Source organism: Zonotrichia albicollis, chromosome 30, assembly GCF_047830755.1.
Source record: "Zonotrichia albicollis isolate bZonAlb1 chromosome 30, bZonAlb1.hap1, whole genome shotgun sequence".
In the NCBI taxonomy this organism is placed as follows: domain Eukaryota; kingdom Metazoa; phylum Chordata; class Aves; order Passeriformes; family Passerellidae; genus Zonotrichia; species Zonotrichia albicollis.
The window spans coordinates 5,001,176-5,027,199 of record NC_133848.1 but is presented as its reverse complement, the minus strand read 5'-3'; the positions used below and the strand labels follow the sequence as shown (position 1 = coordinate 5,027,199).

Sequence of the window (26,024 nt, the reverse complement as noted above, 5' to 3'; positions counted from 1 at the left end):
CCTTATCCTCTGTGGGTCCCCCCTTCCTTCAGGACCCCCATTTCTCCTATTGATTCCCATTTCCCTCATTTCCCCCATTGATTCCCTATTTCCCCCTTTGCTCCCATTGCTCCCCATTCCCCCTTGCTCCCAATTTCCCCCACTGCTCCCCATTTCCCTCATTACTCCCAATTTCCCCATTGCCCCCATCACTCTCCGTGTTTCAAACCCCTCCGAGGTGGCGGTTAAAGGATCGCTCGGGGCGGGTTCGGTAACGGCTCCAACGGCCCCGAACAGTCCCGGGGCTCCGGGGCCGCCTCAGGAAGGATCCGCGGCCGCCTCAGGAACGAACCGCGGCTTTCCCGGTGCTCACAACTTAAACGGGGCCGGCCGTTCACGGCAGCTCCCTGGGACATTCGGTCAATTCCCCGAATTGCCGATTCCCGAGGGATTTATCCCCCGATTTCCAGAGGAATTAATTTATTTTGTTTCATTTATTCCCGAATTTCGGGGATTTCTCCTCACACCGGGTCCGCCAGGGGGCGCCAGGCGCGGGAGGCGCGCGCAGGAAGTGGCGTCACGCGGCGGCCGCGCCGGGCTCTGCTCCGGTTCTGCTCCGGTTCCACGGAACCGGCGGCGGTGAGTGAGGAGGGGCGGCCGGGGCTGAGGGCAACGAGAGGTTCTGTGAGGGTCCGTGAGCTGCTGGGGCGGGCGGACAGGGCTGGGAGAGGATAAGGGGGACGCGGTGTGGGGTGCTGAGGGGATCTGGCGGGGCTGTGAGGGGACCAGGGGTCTGTGAGGGGATTGGGGGGGGGGGGGCTGTGAGGGGACCGGGAGGGCTGTGAGGGGACCGAGGGAAGCTGTGAGGGGACATTGGGGCAGGGGAAGGTGGGAAGGGCTCCCATGATCTCCCTCTCCAACCTCTCTTTCCTCACCTCACCTTCCTCAGGCGCAGCCGGGATGGATTGCCAGGACATGAATGAGCTGCAGCAGGAGGTGATGGAGGAGCTGGGAATCTCCATGGAGGAGCTGAGAGAAATCATCGACAAAGAAGTGGAGAATTCCGAGTGGGTGAGGCAGAGAAAGCAGCAGCTGGAGGAGCTGGAGCAGTGCATGAGGCACAAGGAGGAGGAGGTGGCCCACGTTGACCAGCTCATTGACGATGCTGTGAGGTGTGTGGGAATTCTGAGGAGGGGGATTTGGGGGGGACGCTCCATTCCCTTCAGGGCAAACCCACGGGGTGGCTGCTTAATGAAGCACTGCCAACTTTCCCCCCAAGGCTTGAAACCCTTCCTGTGGATGCTTCCCTCAGCTGGCTCAGTGATCCTTGTCACTAGGGCAAGCAATGGTTCATTTCCAGATCCAAAAAGTGCAAAAGTCAAACAGCAGGGGACTGTCAGTTTAATCACAACAAATGCACCTTTATTGAGGGCCAACAACGAATGCGATAGAGGGATCAGGAAGGAAAGGAAATAAAGGATAGAAGGGAAAAGAGGGAAGGGGAATATAGCTACCAACAAGATGGAATCCTCATAGTCCAGCCACATAGATTTGCCTTCATCCATGGGTTCACCAAAGTAATCTCAGAAAGTTACAGTTTATGTAGTCTCAATCCAAAGCGAGTGGCATCTGGCCAAAAGGTGGGGAAGATTTATGGGCCATTGTGTCTGTGAGACAGGTGTGAGCATGCAAGGACAAGCCACATTGATCAGAACCTGTTTGGAGCAGTGTTCTGTGAAAGTACAGTGAGCACACCTGCAAACAATCACAATAACATCCAAAAACATCCACCTCAGCCAGGCCAGAGCTCCTGTTGGGCTCTTCAGGGCCCTTGTGAGGCACATGAAGGAAACTCCAGACAGTCTCTCACACCCCCTCAGCGGGGTCAGGGGCAGCTCCCTGTGGAATTCAGGGGGCTCAGCTGCTTTCCCTCCCCCAGGGCCATGGACAAGTGCGAGGTGCTGGCCAAGGAGCTGTACTCCATGATGGGCCTGCAGTACCGGGAGAGCAGCTCCGAGGACGAGGCTCCAGCGGCCACAGAAGTGATCGAGATCCCCGACGAGGAGGATGACGATGTCATGAGCGTGGACTCGGGCTGGAAACGCAGTTCAGTGTCCCCAGCAGGGCCAGGGGAAGGGTGGGCATAAGGGAATGCTCTTAGCTCATGGGGAACATCTGGCAGATTCTGCTTGTGTCCCAGAATTCCTGAAATCCCGGAATTCCTGGAGTCCCAGACTGGGATTTCACCCTTTACCCTCCTATCTCACTGTTGTCCCCATCAAATGAGGAAAAGCCTTGTCTGGGCATGGGTTTGGGATGAGCACTTTTCCCTGTTCCCTCTGCTTTCTGTGATTTAATTAGGATGGATTTTTTCCACAAATGAAAATGTTTTAAACCACTCATGGGGAGCATCTGCCAGATCCTGCTTGTGTCTCAGAATTCCTGAAATCCTGGAATTCCTGGAGTCCCAGACTGGGATTTCACCCTTTTCCCACCTATCTCACTGTTGTCCCCATAAAATGATCCCACATGAGGAAAAGCCTTGTCTGGGCATGGATTTGGGATGGTGCTTTTCCCTCTGCTCTCTGGGATTTAATTAGGATGGATTTTTTCCACAAAAAAAAGGTTTTAAAGCACTCAAGGGGAGCATCTGCCAGATCCTGTCTGTGTCCCAGAATTCCTGGAATTCCTGGAGTCCCAGACTGGGATTTCACCCTTTTCCCACCTGCCTTGCTGTTGTCCCCATCAAATGATCCCACATGAGGAAAAGCCTTTTCTGGGCATGGATTTGGGATGGTGCTTTTCCCTCTGCTCTCTGGGAGTTAATTAGGATGGATTTTTTCCACAAAAAAAAGGTTTTAAAGCACTCATGGGGAGCATCTGCCAGATCCTGCTTGTGTCCCAGAATTCCTGAAATCCCGGAATTCCTGAAGTCCAAACTGGGATTTCACCCTTTTCCCACATACCTCACAGTTGTCCCCATCAAATGATCCCACATGAGGAAAATCCTTGTGTGGGCATGGATTTGGGATGGTGCTTTTCCTTCTGCTCTCTGTGATTTAATTAGGATGGATTTTTCCCACAAATAAAAAGGTTTTAAACCACTGTTTTTCTCTTCACTCACAGGCAGCAGCTGTCCCAGAATCTCCAGGGATCAGAGTCTGGTGAGTGGGGAGCCCTGGCCAGAGATGTTTCCTCATGTGGGGTTTTCCTGAGACACCACATTGTATTGGGTGCAAAAAACCAAAGGTTTTTCTGTGTTTCCTTTTTCTTTCCTGCAGCTAAGGGAAGCAATGGCTGCCATGAGGAAATCTGCCCGCGATGTTGCAAAATTCATGGATGCTGTAAACAAGAAAACCAACTTGCAGGAAGCACAGAAAGGTGTGGGAGCTTCCAGGGGCTCTGTGCCCTGGGCCTTTGCTTCCCAAAACGGGAAAACAATGATCTGCTTTCTCTCCTAGAAATCTCCATTCCTATTTATTGATCCCAAAATGCTGTTTTAATTTAGGGTGTATTGGTTCTGAATTCCTGCTTTTTCTCCAAGCTGTTTCCATTCAGTAAAAAGGAGGCACTTGGGCTGCCTGAGAGGAAGAAAAAAAGCAGGATTTTTTCTTCCAGAACTGTGCTTTGGGTGATTTAGAACTGACTTTCTGCTGTTGTCCCTTGGTAGATGCACAACCCCCTCAGGAACCTCCTGGCACTGCCCAGCCCATCACTGTCCCTGCAGCCCCTAGCAATGATCTCAACACTGATGGGGACCTCAAAGTGGGCATGAGGATTTTGGGGAAAAAAAGAACCAAGACGTGGCACAAGGGGACGCTGATTGCCATCCAGACGGTTGGTATGTGCCATGCATGGGGCTTGCCTGGGATTTTGGGTGGGAAACCTGGATTAAAAGGTGTCAGAGCACCTGATGTCACCTGGAAGTGACTGTGGGAGCAGCACACCTCCATATGAAATCCTGCAAGGCTTTGAAGTGAATTCTGAGTTAATTCTGAATAAAGGATCTCGGAGTGACCCAGAGCGTTGGAATTCTGCTGTGCAATCACGTGGCTTTTGTTTATTTTCCCTTTTATTTATCTCCTGTTTGCTTTAAAATGTATTTCCAGGTGCTGGCAAGAAGTACAAAGTGAAATTTGATAACAAAGGGAAGAGTTTGCTCTCGGGCAACCACATTGCCTACGATTACCACCCGTCTGCTGAGAGGCACCACGTGGGCAGGAGGGTGGTGGCCAGGTACAAGGATGGCAATCAGATGTGGCTCTATGCTGGGATTGTGGCTGAAACCCCCAATGTCAAGAATAAAGACAGGTATTCTTATTTCCCATGGTCACACACCTCCATCTCTGTTTCTTTTTTTTTTGTTTTAGGCCAAAAAATCAAAGGGTTTATTTGAATTCCCTTCAGGTGCTGAATTGAGCCCTTCCCAGGAATGTGATTCTGACTTTGTTCATCTTTCTTATCTCAGGGTGGAGCTCCCACTCTTGCTCATGGCCCTGAGTCAGGAATTAGATCTGCTAATTTATTCAAATTATCACCCAAATGTTGAGTCTGGGCTGCTTGAGGCATGAAACAGTGGGAGGAAATGGGAGCCCTGGGAGGGCAGAGTGGCTGAGGTGATGCCAAAGCTCTTTAGGAGGAGAAAGAGCAGGTTTGGAGCAGGAATAAAAAAGGGCAAGGCTGCTCTGATCTGTTAAAATAAAGGTTTGTGGTTTTCCTGATTGATAAAGGATTTCATTCTCCTGGATCTGATGTAAATTGTGCTGGATTTTATCTGATTTGTGTTTAATAAGTGAAAATGAGCTGAATTTGATACTCAAATTGCAGCTTCTCTCCTGGTTGTGATGCTGATCCCTCATCCTGCAGCTTTTGTACAGCTCCAGGGCTTGGAGTCCTCACTCAGAGGCACTGAGTGGGTGCCTCATTCATCTTCCCTGCAGAAACCAGCAGCAATTGAACATTTTCTATTCTTTATCTCCCTTTCCTGGGGCACAGAGGGGATTTGGAGCAGAGGGAAATGGAATTGTGCTGTTTGAGCAGCCATGGGGAGCACAGGGAGTGTTTGTCACTCCTCATTCTGTCCTCACCCAGGACTGGGCTGTCTCCAGGAGGAGCAGGAGAGATTCTCCACTTCCATTCCATGCTGTGAGAAGTTTCTTCAGCTCCTAATTCCTGGTTTTTTTTCCCCAGGTTCCTGATTTTCTTTGACGATGGTTACGCGTCCTACGTGAAGGCGTGGGAGCTGTACCCGGTGTGCCGGCCCTGTGAGTGATCCCTGCCCCTCCTGGCCTGCTGAGCTTTTGGGAAGGTCCAAAAACAGGCTTGTCCCTTGTGCTGCTGAGCCTGGGCACAGCTGAAATCCTGAAATTTATTGCCAGGCTGGGTTCAGGATGTCCCACCACCACCAGCATTCCAGCCCTCAGGATCACCTTTGATTGACCTTAGGAAAAATACACCTAAAAAAATTATATAGAATTAAAGTTTCTTTTTGTTTTGTCTTATTCCCTTTCTCTCTCCAAACAGTGAAAAAGGCCTGGGAAGACATTGAGGATGTTTCCTGTCGGGATTTTGTTGAGGAATACATCACTGCCTACCCCAACCGGCCCATGGTGCTGCTGAAGAATGGGCAGCTGATCAAAACCGAGTGGGAAGGCACCTGGTGGAAATCCAGAGTGGAGGAAGTGGATGGAAGTCTGGTGAAAATCCTTTTCCTGGTAGGAATTTCACTTCTCCCATTAGGATTAAATTTGAGCCTGGGGATTTGATGGGTTCTGTTTTTCTTGTTAATCATGGCAATAATTGAGGTTGGTTGCCACATCCACAGGGGTTTTGGACAATTCCAGGGACAGTAACTCCACCACTGCCCTGGTCACCCTGCCAGGACATGAACGCCCTTTCCAAGAAGAAATTTTCCCAAATACCTAATTAGAAATTTCAACATAAATAATTGCATTTGACAATTTATTGTCTGTTCTGCCTGCTGTTTGTCAATCCTCATTGTTGTCTCCTTGTGTTTTCTCTATGTCTCACTCCAGGAAGCTCTTCCCATGGGAACTTCAAATGTTTCCTTCTCCTTCCCACAAGAGGACAGACGTTGTGAGTGGATTTACCGAGGTTCCACACGCCTCGAGCCCATGTTCAGCATGAAAGCTTCCACAGCTTCCACCCAGGAAAAGAAGCAAAGTGGGCAAACCAGGACTCGTCCCAACGTTGGTTGGTGGCATCTTTTGGTTTCATTTAGATCCTGCAGGCTGGTTTGGGTGTGGTGGGGTTTTTTAGCAGAGTTCCTGGAGGTTTCAGGTTTCTAGGTTTTGGTTTTATTTCTTCTGATGGGAGATTTCAGATTTCCACCGAGTCTTTTCCCCTGACACAGGAGATTTAGATTTCCAGGGTTTTTGTCCTCTGGCATAGGAGATTTAGATTTCCTGTGGGATTTTTCTCCTGGAATGATGCCACAAAACCAAACTGCACTTGGGGGAGGTGACCAGAATTTTTGGGGGAGTTGCTGTGCTCTGAGCTTGGTGATGACCCACCATTAATCCCAAATCCCTCTGGTTTGGTTCCTTCCAGGAACAAATCAGTATTTTGGGGCCCATAGAGCCAACTTGGGATAACATTAAGGATTTGACTCTGTGGTTTTTTCCCTTCCCCACCAGGTGCTGTGAGGAGCAAGGGCCCTGTGGTCCAGTACACCCAGGATTTGGCAGGAGCTGGTCCCCAGTACAAGACTCCAGAGCCAGCTGCACGTCCCTCGTCTCCTCAGCCTGCAGAGATGGAGTAAGTACCAGAGGCACCTCCAGCACCTTCCACCTCTTTGCTTCTCTCCAGCACTCGGCTCTCTCAGGCACCACCTTTTCTGTGCAGAGGAATCCTCAGCTGCAGGCGCCCTCCATGCCTTTAGCCATGATTTTGGGGAAAAACTTTTACCTGAAACTGGGGGCGGGAGCTGAGAGCCACCAACTCCCCGAGCCAAACATTCCTCCTCAGGGCTAAAGCTTTGCACTTGCCTTTCCAAATGAGACCTTTGCTCTTTCTCTTCCCCAAACCTGAATTGCTCCCTCGTGTCACGATCCAGGCGCTGGCCCCCGGCTGCCTTGTGTCCCTGCACGTGGCCGGAGCTGCTGGCTGACCTCGCTGCGAGCTCGGGATCAGCGGTCGGTCCCGGTGGGCACGGAGCAACCCACGGCCAAGCCAGGGGCCCAAGGGGGACGCTCCCGGAGCTGCAGGCTGAAGGAGGCCTGGAGGAACGAGGAGCTCGGCTTGGTGATGGAGGGAGTGTGGTGGAGGACACCAGGGAACCTGGGAATGTGCTCGGGGACGTTGTAGGGGAGGGAGAGGCTCTCCCAGTTCATTTTTGTCAGCTCTGTGGATTTCCCATCCGCATTTATGGGCGCCTGGCCCCGTGCCAGCACGTTTTCTGCTCTGCCTGTGCCCTGCTGCTGGGGCACCAGGGAGGCAGGACATGTCCCAGGTGTGAGCAGCCTGTGCAGGAGGTCAATCTTTACTCCCCACAGGCTTTCCAGGTGTAGCAGCAGCAGCTCAAACCCCACCTGCCCCAGCTCGGGGGTCCTGGGGGCTCCTCTCCAATCAGCAGTACAATATAACCCAATTTACCCCTGGAAATGCTCCCTCTGTGCTGGTCTGACCAGGATTTGGGAGTGGAAACCACAAGAAAATCACCTTTTCCTTAATGCCAGAGATCCTGGATGCTGAAGGAGGTTCTGGCTGGGCCCCCACCCCTGCAGGTCCCCCATGTGCAGGGAAGAGCTGGGCTGGGACACCCTGGGACCATGGGCAGTGTCACAACATGAACACAACCAAGCTGGACCTGCACCCTTTGTGCCATCACCAAATCCTTTCCCATTCAGGCCTTGCAGAGCTTTACAAGGAATTTTTTCCCTCTTGGGCTTGGCTTTAGGACGTGGTTTTTGTGCAGCTGCTTCCCTGCCCTTCAATCCCAACTGCCCCTGAGCAGGGGGCAGAGACAGCCAGGCCTGGCTGTGTCCATGCTGGTCCCAGGGATTCTGTGGGGTTCAAACACTTGGATTTCAGATTATTAAAACTGAGAAGTCTCCTCACTCTGGTGTTTTGTTTCCTCTGAGGCAAGCCTGGGTTTCTCGCCCTTCTTTCATGTTTTTCTTGTGTTGTCACCACTTCTGACTGGTTTAAGCCCATTTTTCCTCCTGTTCTTTATGAGATGTGTTTGAACACTTTGCTTTCAGGCAGCTGTTGGCAGAAACCCTCATCCCTTCCTGCTCTTTGTCTCCTCCCTTTCTCCCCAATAACTTCACAGTTTTTCCTCTTCAGCAGCTGACTTGGGGTAATTTTCTGATTTATTGATGTAAATGGGTTGAAAACTTCCTGGAATGGTTTGGAAACCTGCAGTTGATTGAAAACTCCTGAAATGTGTTGAGAACCTGTTTTCTTAGAGCCCCAACTAGCTCTTTCATCAGGGATGTTATTACATTCCCTTGCACAATCTTATCTTGTTCCTTAGTCCTTGCAAGAGAATCCTCTGGATTTGTTCCTCCTACTCAGGCCTGGTTGAGCTTCTAGAAGCTGGTTTCTGCTAAGCCAGGGGTTTCTTCATGGTCTGGTTTGTCCAGCTTCCTGGGATTAAGGCCTTGTTGCCTTTGCCTCATTTCAGAATCAGAAGTCACTTGGAGCTGCAGCTGAATTCTGAAATTCAGAGTGGTTGTGGGATTGCTGTAGCAGAAACAGCCAGAAATGGGCTGATTTTCACTCTTATTAGGAAAAAAGCCACTGCTGGGATTCTCCTGGCTTTCTGAATTCCCTGGGGCAGTGTTACTTTGATTCCCAGCGTTATTTTGCTTTTCCATGCCCCAAATCAGCTTCTCCTTCCCTCCTGCAGGTGCTCGGACACGCAGCTGGCGCAGGGCAGAAAGCAGGTGGCCAAGAAAAGCACGTCCTTCCGTCCTGGCTCCGTGGGCTCCGGCCACTCGTCCCCATCCTCCCCTGTCCTTGGGGACACCCCGGCGGCCGGGAGGGCGCTGCCGGCGCCGCAGCACCGGTGAGCAGAGCTCTGGGTGTGGGACACATCCCTCCCTCCATCTGGGCTGCTGGGGTGGGTTCAGCAGCTCAAATGGTGGGATCACTGAGGCTGGAAAAGCCTCTGAGTTCATGGAGTCCCCCCCAGCACTGCCAAGTAGCTGTGATTTACTGGAGGGCAGTTGATTTCCTTTAGATTTTTTTTATCACCCTGTGATAAATTCGCTATCATTCTACTTAAACTCTTTTTGACTCGTAATCCTTCATATAAAGGTTGGTAATTGTTTTATCCATGGGTCAAGATCTGTAGAGGGATAGAATGAATTAAAATAAAGATGGTGCAGAAGGTAGTGTCACACCTGAGGAGTTGTAGCTGTGCTAATCACCAAAGATTACGAACAGGCCTGCCCTTAATAGGCTACTGTGGTGAAGAGTGCTACAATAGAGTGGGTTAGCTGGGGGAGAAGAGAGTTGGAGTTTTGTGGTTGTGCTGTGAGGAGAGATGGAGTCAGTGCTGTGAGGAACTACCCATGAGAAATCCCCAAGAAAGTGTGGAACTTTTGAAATATGATGACAACAGAGATCAAAGGCACAGGGGTCTTGGGCTCTGAGCCCCTTGGCAGGGTCTTGAGAGGAATTTCCTGGGTTCTGACATAAGGTTGCCTCTAAGCCTTCACTTCTCCAGGCAAACAACCCGGTTTCTTCAAACGTTCCTCACAGGGCTTGTGTTCCAAGCTTGTATTCCAAGCTTGTGTTCCAAGCTCTTGTTCCAGGCTCGTGTTCCAAGCTTGTGTTCCAAGCTTGTGTTCCAAGCTCTTGTTCCAGGCTTGTGTTCCAAGCTTGTGTTCCAGGCTTGTGTTCCAAGCTTGTGTTTCAAGCTTGTGCTCCAGGCTTGTGTTCCAAGCTGGTGTTCCAGGCTTGTGTTCCAGGCTTGTGTTCCAAGCTGGTGTTCCAAGCTTATGCTCCAGGCTCGTGTTCCAAGCTTGTGTTCCAAGCTTGTGTTCCAAGCTTGTGTTCCAGGCTTGTGTTCCAGGCTTGTGTTCCAAGCTTGTGTTCTAAGCTTATGCTCCAAGCTTATGCTCCAGGCTTGTGTTCCATGCTCGTGTTCCAAGCTGGTGTTCCAGGCTTGTGTTCCAGCCTCGTTGCCCTCCTCAAACATCTCAAATCCTTCCTGACCTGAGCACCCCATCTCTCCCCGCAGCGTCCCCAGCAGCGTCCCCAGCAGCGCCCCCTCGCAGCCCTTCCACGGGATGATGGACCGCGTTCCCAACGAGCCGTCGTACCGAGCCCCTCTGGAGAAGCTCTTCTACCTTCCCCACGTGTGCAGCTACGCGTGCCTGGCGCGGGTGCGGCCGGTGCGCAGCGATCAGTACCGCAGCCGCAACCCGCTGCTCATCCCGCTGCTCTACGACTTCCGCCGCATGACGGCGCGGCGCCGCGTCAACCGCAAGATGGGCTTCCACGTGCTCTACAAAACGCCCTGCGGGCTCTGCCTGCGCTCCATGCACGAGATCGAGCGCTACCTCTTCGAGACGGACTGCGACTTCCTGTTCCTGGAGATGTTCTGCCTGGATCCCTACGTGCTGGTGGATCGCAAGTTCCAGCCCTACAAGCCCTACTACTACATCGCGGACATCACCAAGGGCAAGGAGGACGTGCCCCTGTCGTGCGTCAACGAGATCGACAGCACGCCGCCGCCGCAGGTGGCCTACAGCAAGGAGAGGATCCCCGGCAAAGGGGTGTACATCAACACCAGCTGGGAGTTCCTCGTGGGCTGTGACTGCAAGGATGGCTGCAGGGACAAGTAGGTGACTGCTGCCGGGTGAGGGGACACCTGGGCTTTAAAGCCTTGCAGGTTTCGCGGTTTGGCGTTGTAATCTTGGCTGCAGTGTTGTTCTTGCCTCTCTGCTGGGGCTCTTGTCCATTCTCTGCAGCACAGTCCTTCCTGTCTTCTCAGGGGCTCTTCTTGGGCTCTTGACCCACCCCTATTTATCTCAGTTACCTTCACGAGCTACAGCTGCTGCCCAACTAAGGACCCTGCAGCTGCAGCTCGTTTGGAGCAACTCGGACTCACACAGATCTTACAATACAACATATATTCAGACCTCCCCATTGACACACACAAATCTTACAATACAACATATATTCAGACCCCCACAGTTTGGGAGGGACATTAAAAGTCATCCAGTTCCAACTCCTGACATGGGCAGGGACACCTTCTGCTATCCCAGGTTGCTCCAAGCCCCGTCCAGCCTGGCCTTGGACACTTCCAGGCATGAGAAATCCACAGCTTCTCTTGGAGCGGAGTGGAATCAAACTGCTTCTCCTGGTTTGATTCCAAGTCAAACCCTTGCTGCCCATCTCTGCCTAAAGTGATTTATTCTCCGGTTTCCAGACTGATCTTGTGGGTTTTCCTGTGTCTCCCTGCAGATCCAAGTGTGCCTGTCACCAGCTCACCATCCAGGCCAGCGGCTGCACCCCCGGAGGGCAGATCAACCCCAACTCGGGCTACCAGCACAAGCGGCTGGAGGAATGTCTTCCAACAGGGTGAGCACAGCCCCAGCTCCATTGAGAGGGAGTTGATCCTGGGTATCCTAGTGTAGATGTGACCACCTACCTCTGGTCTTGGTTCTTCTGCCAGCTGTGGAATGGTTTGGGTTGGAAGGGGCCTTGAGGATCATCCAGAACATGAGTTGTGATCCTCCGGCATCTCTGTACATAACCCCAGCACTGCCAACAGCCACAGACTTTGGGATGTTTCTTCATCCTGAAAGTTGTCATCCTTCTCCTTTTTCTTCCAGTGTTTACGAGTGCAACAAGAGGTGCAAGTGCAACGTGAACATGTGCACCAACCGCCTGGTGCAGCACGGCCTCCAGGTGCGGCTGCAGCTCTTCAAGACCCAGAACAAAGGGTGGGGCATTCGCTGCCTCGACGACATCGCCAAGGGCTCCTTTGTCTGCATCTACGCAGGTGGGAGCTCACCTGGCACGTGGAAAACTCTGCTGTGGGGAGAGGGGTAGCCAGAGATGGGGATGGAGCTGGGGAAGGGTCTGGAGAACTCCTGGGGAAGCTGGGGGAGCTCATTCTGGAGAAAAGGAGGCTCAAGTGGGACTTTTGGCCTTCTCCAATGCCCTGGGGAGGTTGAAGTTGCACATTCAGGAAAATTTCTTACTGGGAATGGGGGTCAGGCTGCCATGGGAGGTGGTAGAGTCACTGTCCCTGAAAGTGCTCAGAAGCACAAGGATGTGGCACTTGGGGACATGGCTCAGTGCTGGGGGCAACAGAGGGACTCAGAAGCTCCTCCAACCTCAGTGACTCCAAAGTGCAGCAGAAGGGGTGTAAAGCTCCTGCCACACCTATTTTGGGGGGAAAGCTGAGCTGATGAACTTGCCCAATGCTGCAAGAACCCTTGTGGTGGCAGTGCCAGTGTCACAAGATGTCCCCCGGGCTGTCCTGGAGGTGACCCAACCCCAGCCCTGCTTCCTGTGCTCAGCCCACGAGATGCAGAAGTTGCTCTGGGCTTGCACTGACTCTGGAACAGAGGCACCCACAGCCAGAGCTGTGCTCCTCCAGCCCTTCAAGGCTCTGCTTGAGCTGCCCTGTAGAGATTTCTTAGCTGAAAATGTTGATTTTAGCTCAACCACAAGCTTCAGAGTTTTGTTACATCAAGAAACGGGGTTATGTTGTCATTTCCCAGCCCAGCTTTGGAATAAAGCGCAGTCATCCCTGTTTTCTCCTCAGCGAGCTTTGCAAAGGATAAAAGAGAAAACTCAAAAACTCACCTTTCATTTTTCTGCCCCCAAAGGGAAAATCCTGACAGATGACTTTGCTGACAAAGAGGGGCTGGAGATGGGTGACGAGTACTTTGCCAACCTGGACCACATCGAGAGCGTGGAGAACTTCAAGGAGGGCTACGAGAGCGACGCCAAGTGCTCCTCGGACAACAGCGGCGTGGACCTCAAGGACGACGACGACGACGAGGAGAACACGGGCACGGAGGAGCTGGAGGAATCCAACGAGGACAGCTCCGATGACAACTTCTGCAAGGACGAGAACTTCAACGCCAGCTCGGTGCTGCGCAGCTACGCCACGCGCCGGCAGACGCGCGGCCAGCGCGACCACGGCTCCTCGGAGACGGCCTCCAAGGACTCGGGGCTCACACGGCCCCTCGGGCACGAGGAGCCCTCCACAGCCCCTCCCTGCAAGCTGCCGGTGTCTGAGGAGATCGCCAAGAACAAGGTGGCCTCGTGGCTGAGCTCCAACAACATGGCCGAGGGCTTGCAGGACAGCGACGGCGCCTCGTCCTTCAGGGTGGGCGAAGGGGGAGAAGCCAAGGCTGTGAAGGTGGAGATGTCTGCAGAGAGGGAGAAGGGCTGTGCTTCCACACTTGCAGGGGATCTGAATGGAGAGGCAAAGGCACCCAAGAAGGAGGTGAGGGAGAGATGAGGGAATGGGAGGGTTAAAGGCAGGGAGGTGCTGCTGCTCCAGTGGCTTTTCTCTCCATAGAGCACATCCAGGGGGGCTGTGGGGCTGTTGGATGTCCCTGTGCTCAGGCTGTGGGGCTGTTGGATGTCCCTGTGCTCAGCCCCCCTGGCTGCTCTGGCTTTTCCCAGGGAGGGATTTGTGGCACAAGAGGCTGCACAAGTCACTTGATGAGAGCAGAGCTGAACATCCTCCTGCCTGGGGACCTGAGGGCCACCCCCTGCTCCAGGGAGGGCACTTGGAGTCCCCCAGGGAGGGGCATCTCCATGCTGGGTGTCCCATTGGGTGTGGGGACAGGCAGCATCTCCCTCCTGGGCTGGCATTTTGGGGAACAATTCCATAGAAAATCTGGAGAGTGCTCAAGAAGGGAGAGACTCCAATCATCTGTGCTTCTCCCTTCTGCAGGAACCTGACGAATCAACCAGAATTCCCGGGTAAGATCCCTTAAATCATTTTTTTTCCTGGAGATTGTGGCACAGCTTGCACTCGGCCTGGAGATGCAGGTGTGAGCTGCCCTGTGCTGTCCCCGCAGGCTGGGCAGCCTGGGCAGGAGGTACGGCTACAACCCGTGCCCTCCGCGGCTGGAGGGGATCCGCAGGCCCGTCAGCGGCACGGTGCTGCTGCAGAGCCGCCGCCGCTCCCTGGGCCCCCCGGCCCCCTCAGAGGTGAGTGGGGACCCCAGACCCCTCCTTCATTCAGCCTGATTTTGGGTCATTTGCTGCCTTTGTTCTGCCAGGTTTGTGGTTGTAGCTGGGGTTTCCTGCAGGGCGCTGGATTTCCTTTGGGTTTTGGGGTGTTTTGTGGATCTGAAGAGTCAAAAAAAGAGGAGAGTGTGGGGTTTGGGTTGGATTTGGCACTTTGGTTTGCACATCTGGGACCATTGTTTGGAAGCCATCCTGGTGAACTCTCCTCGTTTTTTGGGAACCTTTCCCTTCCTTTTGAGCACCTCATGCTGCATGATCTGAGGCAGAACTCAGCATCCCCCCCAAACCCCACAGATGTTCCCAAACCCTCCCCTGTGGGATGCGGTGCCCAGAGCAGGGGATCTCCTTCCAAAGGGTGGGAACAGAGAGGGTGAGCACCAAATCCTGGGCAGGAGGGAGGCTGGGATGGACTCCTGGAGCTGCTCCTGTCCCCAGAACGTGCTGATGGTGTCGAGCAGCACCGACAGCGACGACGAGCACAGGGCAGGGCACGCCCCGGGCACGGCCAACGACAGCGACGACATCCAGACCATTTCCTCAGGATCTGAGGAGGACGAAGGGGAGGACAAGAAAAATTCAGCATCTGGGTCAGGTGAGGGGGGAGACCAGGGCTGAGGGTGAGAAGTTTTGTGTGGAAGCACCAGGGAGGGCTCTGAGGCTGTGGCAGCTGCTCCTGCTGTGTCCCTCAGCTCCAGCACATTCTCCTTCCAATTCCAGGAAGGTTGGAACCTTCCCCGTGTGTTTAGCAAGACAAAAGTGCAAAATTTGCTCCTCAAAAGCAGATATTTTTGGGTATTGTAAGAAAAAGCATCAGTGAGGCTTAGAGTGGGTCTGCAGGCTGGGCTGGAATGATCCCAGATGTTGAATTTGCAGGCAACCCTGACAAGGGGAGAGATGAGAATCTTGACTCCGTGTTTCAGAAGGCTGATTTATGATTTTATTATATTTTATCATATCATATCATATCATTATAATATCATAATTAGAATTATTTTATATATAATAAATAATATTATTTTATTATATAAATAGAAACATTATATTATATTATATTATATTATATTATATTATATTATATTATATTATATTATATTATATTACATTATATTATATTACATTACATTACATTACATTATATTACATTACATTACATTATATTATATTACATTACATTACATCACATTATATTATAATGCTATATTAAAACTATACTAAAAGAATAGAAGAAAGGATTTCATCAGAAGGCTTGAAAAGGAAAGGAATGGAATGATAAAATCTTGTGACTCTCAGAGAGTCTGAAATAACTGGACTGCAATTGGCCATTAATTACAAACAACTACATGAGACCAATCCAAGATGCACCTGTTACATTCCACAGCAGCAGATAATCATTGTTTACATTTAATTTCTGAGGCCTCTCAGCAGAAAAGATCCTAGCAAAAGGAATTTTTATAAAATCCATCCCTGACACCCCGGAGCCATCCTGGAGCGCTGCTTTGGCTCCGGGGGCAGAGCAGGCTCAGGGCCGATCCCGTCTCCCCGCAGGTCCCGTGAAGAGACAGGTGGCTGTGAAATCCACCCGAGGCTTCGCCCTGAAATCCACGCACGGCATCGCCATCAAATCCACGCCGCTGGCGGCGGCCGACAAGGGCGAGAGCGCGGGGCCCGTGCGCCGCAGCACGCGCCAGTTCTACGACGGCGAGGAGAACTGCTACATCATCGACGCCAAGCTCGAGGGCAACCTGGGCCGCTACCTCAACGTGAGTCACGGGGCTGGGACATCCCCAGGAGCCCCCCTAAGCTGGGCCTGGAAGGAGAGTCCATGTGGGGTGTGAGGGTGCTGATAGAGGAGGGTTTGTTGGGGTCTCAGCCATGGGAACAGCGTGGTTTCTGAGGGAGAAGGGGTGTCCTGGTTTAGGGTAAATTTGGGAGAAATCTTTCAAAAGGGGTCCCTCCAGCTGGGTAACCCACACAGCCTCTCCCCCCAACCAGTTCATGAAAGATTCCTCAGAGAGAAGTGGAAAGAACCTGTTTATTTAACAGGCACAGCACCCCTAGCACACAAAATGAACAATACCAGGTGACAGCACTGTTTCATGGCTCTGAAAAAGATGACAAATTCAGAAAGTCTCTCCTGGGGGTGGTTGCTCTCTTATCAGTCCCTCCTGTGCTGGGGCAGCTGCTGCAGCCACAAGGTGCAAACTCTCGGTGTTTCCCAGGTGTCCTGATTTAGGGCAAATTTGGGAGAAAATCTCCAAAAGGGACCCCTCCAGCTGGGTAACCCACACAGCCTCTCTGCCCAACCAGTTCATGAAAGGTTCCTCAGAGAGAAGTGGAAAGAACCTGTTTATTTAACAGGCACAGCACCCCCAGCACACAAAATGAACAATACCAGGTGACAGCACTCTTTCATGGCTCTGAAAAAGATGACAAATTCAGAAAGTCTCTCTCTGTTCTCAGTCCCTCCTGTGCTGGGGCAGCTGCTGCAGCCACAAGGTGCAAACTCTCAGTGTTTCCCAGGTCCCAGTCTGGAGCAGGTTCAAGTTGGTCCAAAAAAGGGAAAGGAGAAACAGTCCAGGGAAAAATTTAGACTGCTTAGCTAAAGTAACTAATGAGCAGAAGGAAAAATCAAGAGCAAAGCAGGAGCAAGAGCAAAGCAAAAAGCAAAGGCAGCACCATGTCCTGCCCTGTCTCTGTGTCCCACCAGCCATGGGGGAGCAGCTGAGAGCAAAACCAAAACAAAACTTTCACTCCTCAGAGCCAGTGTTGAAGGCACAGAACATGATATCCATAATAAACAGAACACACAGATGGGGATACAAACATCATAACGTCACCCCAGGACAGTGGGGAAGGGAGAGGGAGGGGTGGGGAAGGGCCAAGAGAGAATCTGTGGTCTCCCCACAGCTTAACAGGGAGATTCAAATTGGGTGCAGAATAAAACTTGGGCCAATGGGATTGCAGATCCCTGATACTGCAGGGGAGGATCACAGGCTTGGAATAAATATTTTCAAGGGGTGAGCCAGAGCAAACCATTGAACTAAAATGCAACACCACAATTCACCCTTTTTTCGTTAGAAAGAAAAGATAAATATGACAATTAGCAATTTAAAGAATGAAGCAGCATAAAATTAAATACAATTGCAGTGAGGGTCATGTTTTAAACAGTCCCCTTGCCTTGCTGTTTGCCTTTGGTTGGTGTCAAAGATAAATGAGCATTTACGGGCACACCTCAGGAACAGTGGGGCTGTTCCTCCCCAGGCCTAGGGAGAAGTGGGGACAGGGGAGGTTTGGGAGGATGAGGCACCTTCCTGAGTGGAGAAGCAGCTGCTGCAGCCTGGTGGGAGCAGGAGTGGCCCTGTCAGTCCTTGCAGAGCCCGTTACCTTTGAGTGTGGATCTTATGACTCAGCCTGGGTGTGCAGCCCGTTCCAGCAGGATTCCACTGGGCAGAGCAGGAATGCTGCTTGTTTAGAAAGGCTCTGCTCAGTGCTGGCAGCTCGGCCTCCCTGCCTGGGCAGCAGCTCAGGCTCCTCTCTGTTGCCATTCCAGCACAGCTGCACCCCAAACCTCTTTGTGCAGAACGTCTTCGTGGACACCCACGACCTTCGCTTCCCCTGGGTCGCCTTCTTTGCCAGCAAGTGAGTCCTGGAGGGCTGGGAGGGGCTGAGGGCTCCTGGGCTGGGTGGGAGCTGCTCCATGGCCAGGGCTGGCTGGTCCCTGCTCCTGGAAATCCCAATTTAATAATTCCTGTGCAAAGAAAATCTTGGTGGGAGGTGAAATCTTCTCTGTTGTGCTGCAGATCCTGCTGTGATTTCCACCAGTTTTAGCCTTCCCAAAGGGCAGAGTGAGGCACGGAGCAGCCAATTTCCCTTCTTGTTTTACTCCCAAATTTTGATCTGGGTATTCCCTGCTCCTGGAAACCCCATTCCCAATTTTCATCAAAACCTTGGTGGAAGCTGAAATCCTCTCATGCTGGAGATCCTGCTGTGATTTCCACCAGTTTTAGCCCTTCCCAAAGAGCAGAGTGAGGCACGGAGCAGCCAATTTCCCTTTCTGTTTCACTCCCAAATCTTGAGCTGGCTGTTCCCTGCTCCTGGAAACCCCATTCCCAATTTTCATCAAAACCTTGGTGGAAGCTGAAATCCTCTCTCTCATGCTGCAGATCCTGCTGTGATTTCCACCAGTTTTAGCCCTTCCCAATGGCAGAGTAATGCATGGAGCAGCCAATTTCCCTTCTTGTTTTACTCCCAAATCTTGAGCTGGGTGTTCCCTGCTCCTGGAAACCCCATTCCCAATTTTCATCACTCCTGTGCAGAGAAAATCTTGGTGGAAGATGAAATCAGATTCTCTTTCTTGTGCTGGAGATCCTGTTGTGATTTCCACCAGTTTTAGCCCTTCCCAAAGAGCAGAGTAATGCATGGAGCAGCCAATTTCCCTTCTTGTTTTACTCCCAAATTTTGAGCTGGGTGTTCCCTGCTCCTGGAAACCCCATTCCCAATTTTCATCAAAACCTCGGTAGAAGCTGAAATCCTCTCATGCTGCAGATCCTGTTGTGATTTCCACCAGTTTTAGATCTTCCCAATGGCAGAGTAATGCATGGAGCAGCCAATTTCCCTTTTTGTTTTACTCCCAAATCTTGAGCTGGGTATTCCCTGCTCCTGGAAACCCCATTCCCAATTGTCATCATTCCTGTGCAAAGAAAACCTCGATGAAAGGTGAAATCTTCTCTATTGTGCTGGAGATCCTGTTGTGATTTCCACCAGTTTTAGATCTTCCCAAAGAGCAGAGTAAGGCAGTTTCCCTTCTTGTTTTAGTCCCAATTTTTGAGCTGGGTGTTCCCTGCTCCTGGAAACCCCATTCCCAATTTTCATCAAAACCTCAGTAGAAGCTGAAATCCTCTCATGCTGGAGATCCTGCTGTGATTTCCACCGGTTTTAGCCCTTCCCAAAGAACAGAGTAATGCACGGAGCAGCCAATTTCCCTTTTTGTTTCACTCCCAAATCTCTGAGTGGTGCCGAGCCCCTGCCGTGTGCCTCTCTGCTCCTGCAGTGAATCCTCACAGCAATGATTCATCCCAGAACTCGATCCCTTCCTCCCTGCCCGCCTCAGCCTCAGCCTCATCCCATCCTGGAGCCATCTCCTCACCCGTCCCGTGTGGGTTTTTGTCCTTTCCCAGGAGGATCCGAGCGGGCACGGAGCTCACCTGGGATTACAACTACGAGGTTGGCAGCGTGGAGGGCAAGGAGCTGCTGTGCTGCTGCGGGGCCATCGACTGCCGGGGCCGCCTGCTCTGAGCTCCCCCTTCCCCAGGGCTGCTGCTCCCTTTCCCTCAGTGAGGGCCAAGTTTTCTTCTCCACAAGTTCTCATTTCTCCCTTTTCTCAGCTGGAAAATCACAGATGGACACAGAGCAGGAGTGGGCTCGGCTTGTGCTGGGGGTGATTTCCACCCGCTGGGTTTTTCCCACTTTCCTGAGGTTCCAGTTATCCCACGAGACAATTCCCTTCAAGGAATGAGCTTTTCTTGCTCTCTTGCATCTTTTCCACCAAATTTTAAGGCACAAAGCTCATTTTTCCAGCAGCGAGCACTTGCCCAGTATTCTCAGGGAGTGCTTCCCAGCTGGGACTGAGGCCTTAAAGTGGGAGGGAGGATGGTGGAAAGAATCCTTGGAAAACTGGACCAATGAGGATTTATAGAATCCAAGGGAAAAAAAGACAAAAAGTAAGTATCTGTCTTCATCTGTGAGCTGTAAAGAATCTTTTCGTTGCTAAAAAGCAATAAAAGTGGGTTTTTTTCTATTAAAAACAACCTGTCCTGATCTCAAGACACAGCAAAGCGAAAAAGCAGAGTTGAACCTCTGCCATCATCATCCCTGTTCCTGTGGGGTTTGCAGGAAAAATGCCAGAGGTGGATGGGCCCAGGCAAAGGGAGAAGGAGCTCCCACATTTTCACCTTTCCTCAGAACAAACACTCCCTAAACCCTTGCACTGGGGAAAATGACAGAGGAAGGGGTTGGGGTTTTATTGAGGAAGGAGATCTGGTCCTGTCTCCATCTCCAGCCCTCCCAGAACATCACAGGGAGCCCCAAGCTGGCTTTGGGTACCCGGGCACAGGAGGGAGGGAATGGCACCAATTCCAGGCTTGGTTTTTATTGTTTGGGGAGGGAAGGCACCAGGGCAGATGCAGAGAGTTCAAAAAACCACCCTGAGAATTGGATGAAAGAGCTGAAAGTTTGACAAAGTGGGATCAAATCTCACATTATTGACGTGGAAAAACCCAATCTGGGAGGTTTTGGAGCTGATTCCGACCATCCCTGCACAAGGGAGGCTTGTTGGGGTTTTTTTTTCTGCTAAATAACCTTTTTCTTTTTTCTTTGTAAAATAAAACCTTTCTGGGGCCTCCTGGAGCTCCAGTTCCATCCTGAGAGTCCACCTGAATGGAGGCTTTGTCATCCCAGGGAACCCAAACCCACACTCCAGACTTGGAGAACTTTTAGGAGGAAAAAACCCCATAAAACCCATCAAAATCCTCAACTCTGCCCATTTTTAGCACTGCCTAAAGGATCTATGCCAAAATAACCCCCCCACCCCAGGGACACAGAATATGCCCAAATCCTGTAATTTTTTTTTTTTACCCAAGTTTATTAGTTTTTTTTTTAACTTTTAATATATTTAACCTCTTATTTATTAAAAAAAAAAAAAAACCAAAAAAAACAAGAACAACAAAACACGTTTTGGTCTGACATTGGTTAATGGTCCTTTTCCCCCCCCACCCCTCCGTGCTGGGAGGTCTCACAGCATCCCAAAGGATGCAGGAGACAGAGCCAAGCCTGGCTCCTCCTGTCTTCCAAATAAATAGAAAGAAAGGAAAAAAAAAAAAAAAAAAGGAAAAAATCAAGTTGGAAATTTGTCCTGTTACAGCTGGGAGAGGCCACGGAGAGGGAGAGACTCAAAAATCCATTTACCGAAGAGAAATGAGAGGATTAAACTCTGTGAGACACAAGGAGTGACTCAAGCCCGCAGCTTCCTTCCCCCAAGTACTTCCATAGTGTCATCCCATCATTTAGGCACTGAAACACCCAGGAATTCCCTGCTCCTGGAGCAGGGGCTGAGCCGGCTTTTCCAGCTCAGGGAAAGGGGAATTATTATCCCCCCTTCCCCCGGTGAAGGAATGGTTGGGAAAATTGGAATAACACGGAGCCCGGCAAGGGGCTGGGGCCGAGCTCTTTGGCCAGAGCCACCCCAGGGGCTGCGGGGCGGGGAGGAACCGCCCCGAGGGATGGATGGAACCGCCCCGAGGGATGGATGGAACCGCCCCGAGGGATGGATGGAACCGCCCCGAGGGATGGATGGAGCCGCCCCGAGGGGTCCCCGCCTGGCCGGGAGCCGCAGTGGATTAAGGCAGCAGGTGAGAGGTGGAAGGGCACCAGCGGTGAGTGTGAGGCAGAGCTGCGGCCCCGCTCCGGAGCAGGGCGGGCGCTCCGGGCTCCCGGTGCGGAGCGGCCGGAGGGGCCGGGCCGGTGGCAGCTCTCGGGTCCGGGGCGCTCTCAGTCGGTTTTGCGGTGGTTGTTGTTGAGGACGGGGTGGCCGTTGGAGAGGGGACCGTTCTTGGTCACCTCCTCCTCCTCCTCGGTGTTGTCCGTCTCCTCACGGTCACTCCGCTCGTCCTCCACCACCTGTGGGCAGAGGGAAAAAGGGGGTTTCAGGCAGCAGCTCCCCCCATTTTCCTGCCGTGCCTCAGTTTCCCCATTGCAACCGCAGCGGTTTCTCCCCACAGCGGATCTGGGGAGCCAAAGGCAGTTGGGATTCAGGATCTGGGGGTCTTTCCTTCTCCATGACATCCCCAAGCCCCCTCTCACCTTTCCAGTTATGAACTTCTGGGCCATGCGGATGATGAGGTAGGCCCAGAAGATGTGCAGCGACTGCAGCACCACCATCATGAAGTTGAAGAAGTAGTAACCAAAGAAGGCAGGGTAGAGATCCAGCGGATAAACCATCGTGCAGTGCATGATCCTGCCAGGAAAAGCCACTCCTGTCACTGAGGCTCCCCCAGCCCCTGCCTCAGTTTCCCCCGTTCCCCAGCAGAGCTCACCAGAAGGGGAGGATGACCAGGCGGGTGATGATGAAGACGGCGGCAAAGACGATGAAGATGTTGTTGCAGGTGTTCCTCCACCCGGCGTAGTTGAACATTTTGGCAGACTGGGGGTGGAAAAGGGGGTGAGCAGGGCAGGGGGCACAGGATGGGGCAGTGGTGGCAGCAGGGCAGGGGGACACACCAACCTCCAGCAGATAATCCGAGGAGTCGTGCAGGGCCATGATGAGAGTCCCGGCACGGACGTAGTTGGCAAACCAGGAGAAGCTGATGAGGATGATGGTGGCAACGTGGTGGATGATTTGCTCTTTGAAGTCCTGTGCCCAAAGCAAAGGGAAGCTCAGCAAAGGAAGGGTTACAGCAAACCCCCATCCCAGAGCCCCTGGGCTTCTCCCACCTTCCAGAGGCTCCAGTTACCCACAAGACAACGGGTTCCCTTCAAGAAATGAGCTTTTCTTGCTTTTTCCTGCTCCTGTGCCCACATCCTCCCAGCTGCTCCCTCCTGCCCACCACGAGGGTGAAGAAAACCCTGCTGAGATGTCCCAGTGTCCCCCAGCCCATCCCGGTGTCCCCCAGCCCATCCTGGTGTCCCCCAGCTCATCCCAGTGTCCCCCAGCTCATCCCAGTGTCCCCCAGCCCATCCTGGTGTCCCCCCAGCCCATCCCGGTGTCCCCCAGCCCATCCCGGTGTCCCCCAGCCCATCCCAGTGTCCCCACCTTGCGCTTGACGTCGGAGGCGATGCTGAAGAGCAGGGACCAGTAGAAGGAGAGCTCGATCATGTAGTACCAGTACTGGGAGGGCAGCACGCTCTGGGGGCAAGGGACAGGTTGGGGGGGTTCCTCTGTGTCCCCTTCTGTGAGCACCATATGGGTGCCCCGAGGATCCCCCAAAGCCTCCTGCACCCCCAGTTCCCCCTGGTGCTCAGGAGAAGCCGTGGGCTGAGCTGGGGTGGGATCTGTGCTCACCTGGATGGGGTATCCCTTCCACACCTCCCGCAGGTCGTAGAACCAAGGTTTCTGCAGCAGGGGGAGACACAGGAGTCAGAGGGGCCGGGGGGGCTGGGGGAGCAAGGGGAGGGGGCAATACTCACATCCACTATGACAGCCATGCCAGCAATGAAAGCAATAAGGTAAAAGGTGAATCTCCAACTGGAAAAAGGAAGCAGACGTTCCTCAGATGGGCACCGGGGAGAGGAGTGAGGAGGACGGACCCAAATCCTGCATCTCCCACCCTCCCAGGCAGCTCCTGGCCAAGCTGGGACCCCCAGAGCCCCCCAGGGTGGAGGGACAGTGACACCAGGCAGGAGGAGGGGTCTCACCTGGCCTCCCTGAATTTCTTGAGCAGGCTGGGCCGGTCCTGGTTGCGGCGGCGGCGGAACCAGCGCTCGACCTGGCGCACGGTGCAGCCGCTCTTCTTGGAGAGCATCTCCACGTCGGCCTGGGGACACCAGGGCAGCCCCACTGTGTCACACAGCCCTGCCTCTGCCACCCTCACCCCCTGGCCACCCCCCGAGCCCTCACCTGCTTGGGGTGTTTGCTGGTGGCAGCGTAAAACCTCTCCAGCACCGCATTGGGGGTGGCTTTTAACCGCACCTTCTCCTTGACGTTCAGCAGCCCGGCCAGGGGGGTGGCCACGTACCTGGGGAAGGAATTCCTGTCACCTGCATGGTTTGGCACCATTAAAGCCACTCAGGGACCCATGAACACTCAATGCCTTGGTCTCCCCGTGCTGCTGTGCCTCCTCCAGGGTGGGTTCTGCCAAGGGGAGCCCCCCAGGTCCCTCTGTCACGGGCTGTCCCCACTCTGCCCCTCCCTTCTCTTGCTATCCCAACAAAGCCGGGTCTGTTCCCATTGTTTGCCCAACAAATCACTCCCTAAAGGCCGTGTTTGTGTGGGGAAAAGGGAGCACGTGGGTTTGTCAGGGGGGATCAGGACCCCCAGCTCGGCTGAGCACAAGGTGCCACATGCCAGGGTTCAGCCACAGCCCCCAGGGCACCGGGAGAGCCAGATCGGGGGCTCAGGATCCGTGCCCACCCCCAGGGAAGGGACTCACGTCTCAAAGAGGTGCCGGACAACGAGGAAGAGGAAGGCCAAGGGGAGGGTGATGTACAGGTCAGAGGCTTTGGCATAGACTCGCCCATCCCGGTCCTCCAGGTCAGCCCAGGTGAGGTTTGCCGGGAGCCAGAGCCGTTCCCACCAAAAATAGCTGTACAAGGTCTGAAACATGCTGAGGGAAGGGAAAGGGGCAGAGGTGAGGGGGGCATCTCCGAGGAGAAGGCCGATCCCACCCCGGCCCCACCTGGCACCCCAATTTCCACCTCGGCTCCCAGCGAGGCCCCGCTGAAATCCCCGTCGGAGCTCGGCTCGGGCACCGAGGGACTTTGCTCCCTGCAGCCCGGAGGTCAGAGGGTGATCATTAACAGGGGCCCCAGTCCTGCTTCCAGCCTGCTCGGCTCCTGCAGCCAGCCCGAGGAACAGCCGGGCTCCCCGTCCGCACCGGGACCGCAACCCCGGCTCCGCACCGGGAGCGGGGAGAAACCCCCGACTTTGGTTTCCCTCCCGTGCGTGCATCCCGCGGCCGATCCAAACCCGATTCCCGGTGGGCAACGGAGGCACGGAGCCCACCGCCAGCGCTGCGAGGCCCGGCACGGCCCCAGCGCGGGATTAGGGATTTGTGGCCACACAATGAGCACCTTTGTGCCTTAAAAAGGCTCCGGACGGGGGAGCGGCCCCTCGGGGCCAGCGGGGTCAGCGCATCCCGGCTCCCCGTCCCAACCCACCGGCCGATTCTGGGGAACCCCGCGGGGTCGGGATGGGCTCGGTTGGGATCGCAGCCCCGGGACGCGAATCCCCGACACGGATTGTGGCGAGGGCCGGGGCGGCTCCGCTCGGCCGCGGGAGGAAGAGGAACCACCGTGGCCGGTTTCGCAAGGGCGGGCGGGAGGGAGGTGCCGCAATTCCCGGCTCCCGGGGCCGTGCCGCGGGCAGGTAACGGGAGGGGAGCGTGGGAGGACGGGGTGAGGCCCCGGTCAGGGCCGGCAGCTCCTTCTCCCCCGGGGCACGGGCGGCACGGCGCGATGTGTGGGCACCGGGGCACGGAGCCGGTGCAGGAGGGGGCACCGCCAGGCCGGACCCCCCTCCCCAGAGGTGATTTTAGCAGCGATCCTGCTGGAAACCAACAAACCCTGACGTTTTGTAGTCGTGGGCAGATAAACGGGACCGGGAGGGATCCGGGCCCAGGGGCTGCGCGCCCGACCGGGCCGGGGGGCAGCGACCCCGCCGGGGCCCGAGGCCGCTGTGGGCGCGGGGGGGCCCCGCCTTCACCCGGCCCCGCCCGGGCAGCCCCGGGGGGCCCCGGCGGGCCCTGCCTGAGGGCGGATGGAGGCCCGGGATGGCTCCGGTGCGCGCCCAACGCCCGCAGAAAGGCCCGGCCGCGGGCCTGGCGCGGGGGGGGCGAGCGGGAACCATCCCGCGGCCCCCTCCGGGCGGCCCCTCGCGGAACGGGGCGGCCCCGCGCGCCCCCGGCCGCACTCACCCGCAGCCGCCGCCGGTGCCCTCACGGAGCCGCCGCCGCCCGGAGCCCTCACGGAGCCGCCGCTCGCCCCCCTCCGTCCCGCGCGCGCCCCGCGCCAGGCAGCGGCGGCAGTGACGTCACCGCGGACCCGGGAGTGACGTCACCGCAACGCCGCGGGGAGCGGCGCCCGCCGTGGGGCGGGGCGGGGCCCAGGCGTGAGCAATCGACCGCCGAGACGGGATCTGT

General features: G+C 54.2%; 2 protein-coding genes across 6 annotated transcripts; one reads left to right on the top strand and one right to left on the bottom strand.

The window, feature by feature from the left end:
• Window positions 1-494: 494 nt before the first annotated feature.
• SETDB1 (SET domain bifurcated histone lysine methyltransferase 1) lies at window positions 495-21,806 on the top strand. 4 transcript variants are annotated; one of them, XM_074529125.1, is made up of 22 exons: window positions 495-618; window positions 929-1,151; window positions 1,919-2,082; window positions 3,106-3,143; window positions 3,261-3,360; window positions 3,650-3,820; window positions 4,089-4,290; window positions 5,170-5,243; window positions 5,503-5,693; window positions 6,015-6,192; window positions 6,636-6,756; window positions 8,852-9,010; window positions 10,190-10,792; window positions 11,419-11,535; window positions 11,790-11,959; window positions 12,795-13,420; window positions 13,877-13,905; window positions 14,004-14,136; window positions 14,611-14,767; window positions 15,721-15,935; window positions 17,731-17,814; window positions 19,353-21,806. In XM_074529125.1, exons 2-22 carry the CDS (start codon window positions 940-942, stop codon window positions 19,614-19,616), a joined length of 4,008 nt encoding a protein of 1,335 aa, XP_074385226.1. In that variant the 5' UTR covers window positions 495-618; window positions 929-939; the 3' UTR covers window positions 19,617-21,806. The 4 variants fall into 4 exon arrangements, with proteins under 4 accessions (XP_074385226.1, XP_074385225.1, XP_074385227.1 ...); XM_074529124.1 differs by having other exon boundaries at window positions 1,919-2,085; XM_074529126.1 differs by having other exon boundaries at window positions 1,919-2,085; window positions 17,726-17,814; window positions 19,353-19,606.
• On the bottom strand, window positions 19,760-25,957 carry CERS2 (ceramide synthase 2). 2 transcript variants are annotated; one of them, XM_074529177.1, is made up of 11 exons: window positions 25,800-25,957; window positions 24,318-24,491; window positions 23,786-23,903; window positions 23,584-23,702; window positions 23,356-23,413; window positions 23,231-23,281; window positions 22,982-23,074; window positions 22,454-22,582; window positions 22,266-22,372; window positions 22,033-22,186; window positions 19,760-21,849 (listed from the first exon to the last, which is right to left on the bottom strand). In XM_074529177.1, the coding sequence occupies exons 2-11, from the start codon at window positions 24,488-24,490 to the stop codon at window positions 21,721-21,723; spliced, it is 1,131 nt and encodes a 376-aa protein (XP_074385278.1). In that variant the 5' UTR covers window position 24,491; window positions 25,800-25,957; the 3' UTR covers window positions 19,760-21,720. The 2 variants fall into 2 exon arrangements, with proteins under 2 accessions (XP_074385278.1, XP_074385279.1); XM_074529178.1 differs by lacking the exon at window positions 25,800-25,957 and adding an exon at window positions 24,583-24,713.
• Between the last annotated feature and the right edge of the window lie 67 nt (window positions 25,958-26,024).

Excerpts from the sequence above, each read along its gene's own strand:
- SETDB1 (XM_074529124.1), top strand. The coding sequence starts at position 940 with ATGGATTGCCAGGACATGAATGAGCTGCAGCAGGAGGTGATGGAGGAG. Across the intron at positions 1,152-1,918 it reads CTCATTGACGATGCTGTGAG|GGCCATGGACAAGTGCGAGG; the intron begins GTGTGTGGGAAT and ends TCCCTCCCCCAG. Across the intron at positions 2,086-3,105 it reads GGACTCGGGCTGGAAACGCA|GCAGCAGCTGTCCCAGAATC; the intron begins GTTCAGTGTCCC and ends CTTCACTCACAG.
- CERS2 (XM_074529177.1), bottom strand. The coding sequence starts at position 24,490 with ATGTTTCAGACCTTGTACAGCTATTTTTGGTGGGAACGGCTCTGGCTC. Across the intron at positions 23,703-23,785 it reads CCAGCAAACACCCCAAGCAG|GCCGACGTGGAGATGCTCTC; the intron begins GTGAGGGCTCGG and ends TGGTGTCCCCAG. Across the intron at positions 23,414-23,583 it reads AAGAAATTCAGGGAGGCCAG|TTGGAGATTCACCTTTTACC; the intron begins GTGAGACCCCTC and ends TCCTTTTTCCAG.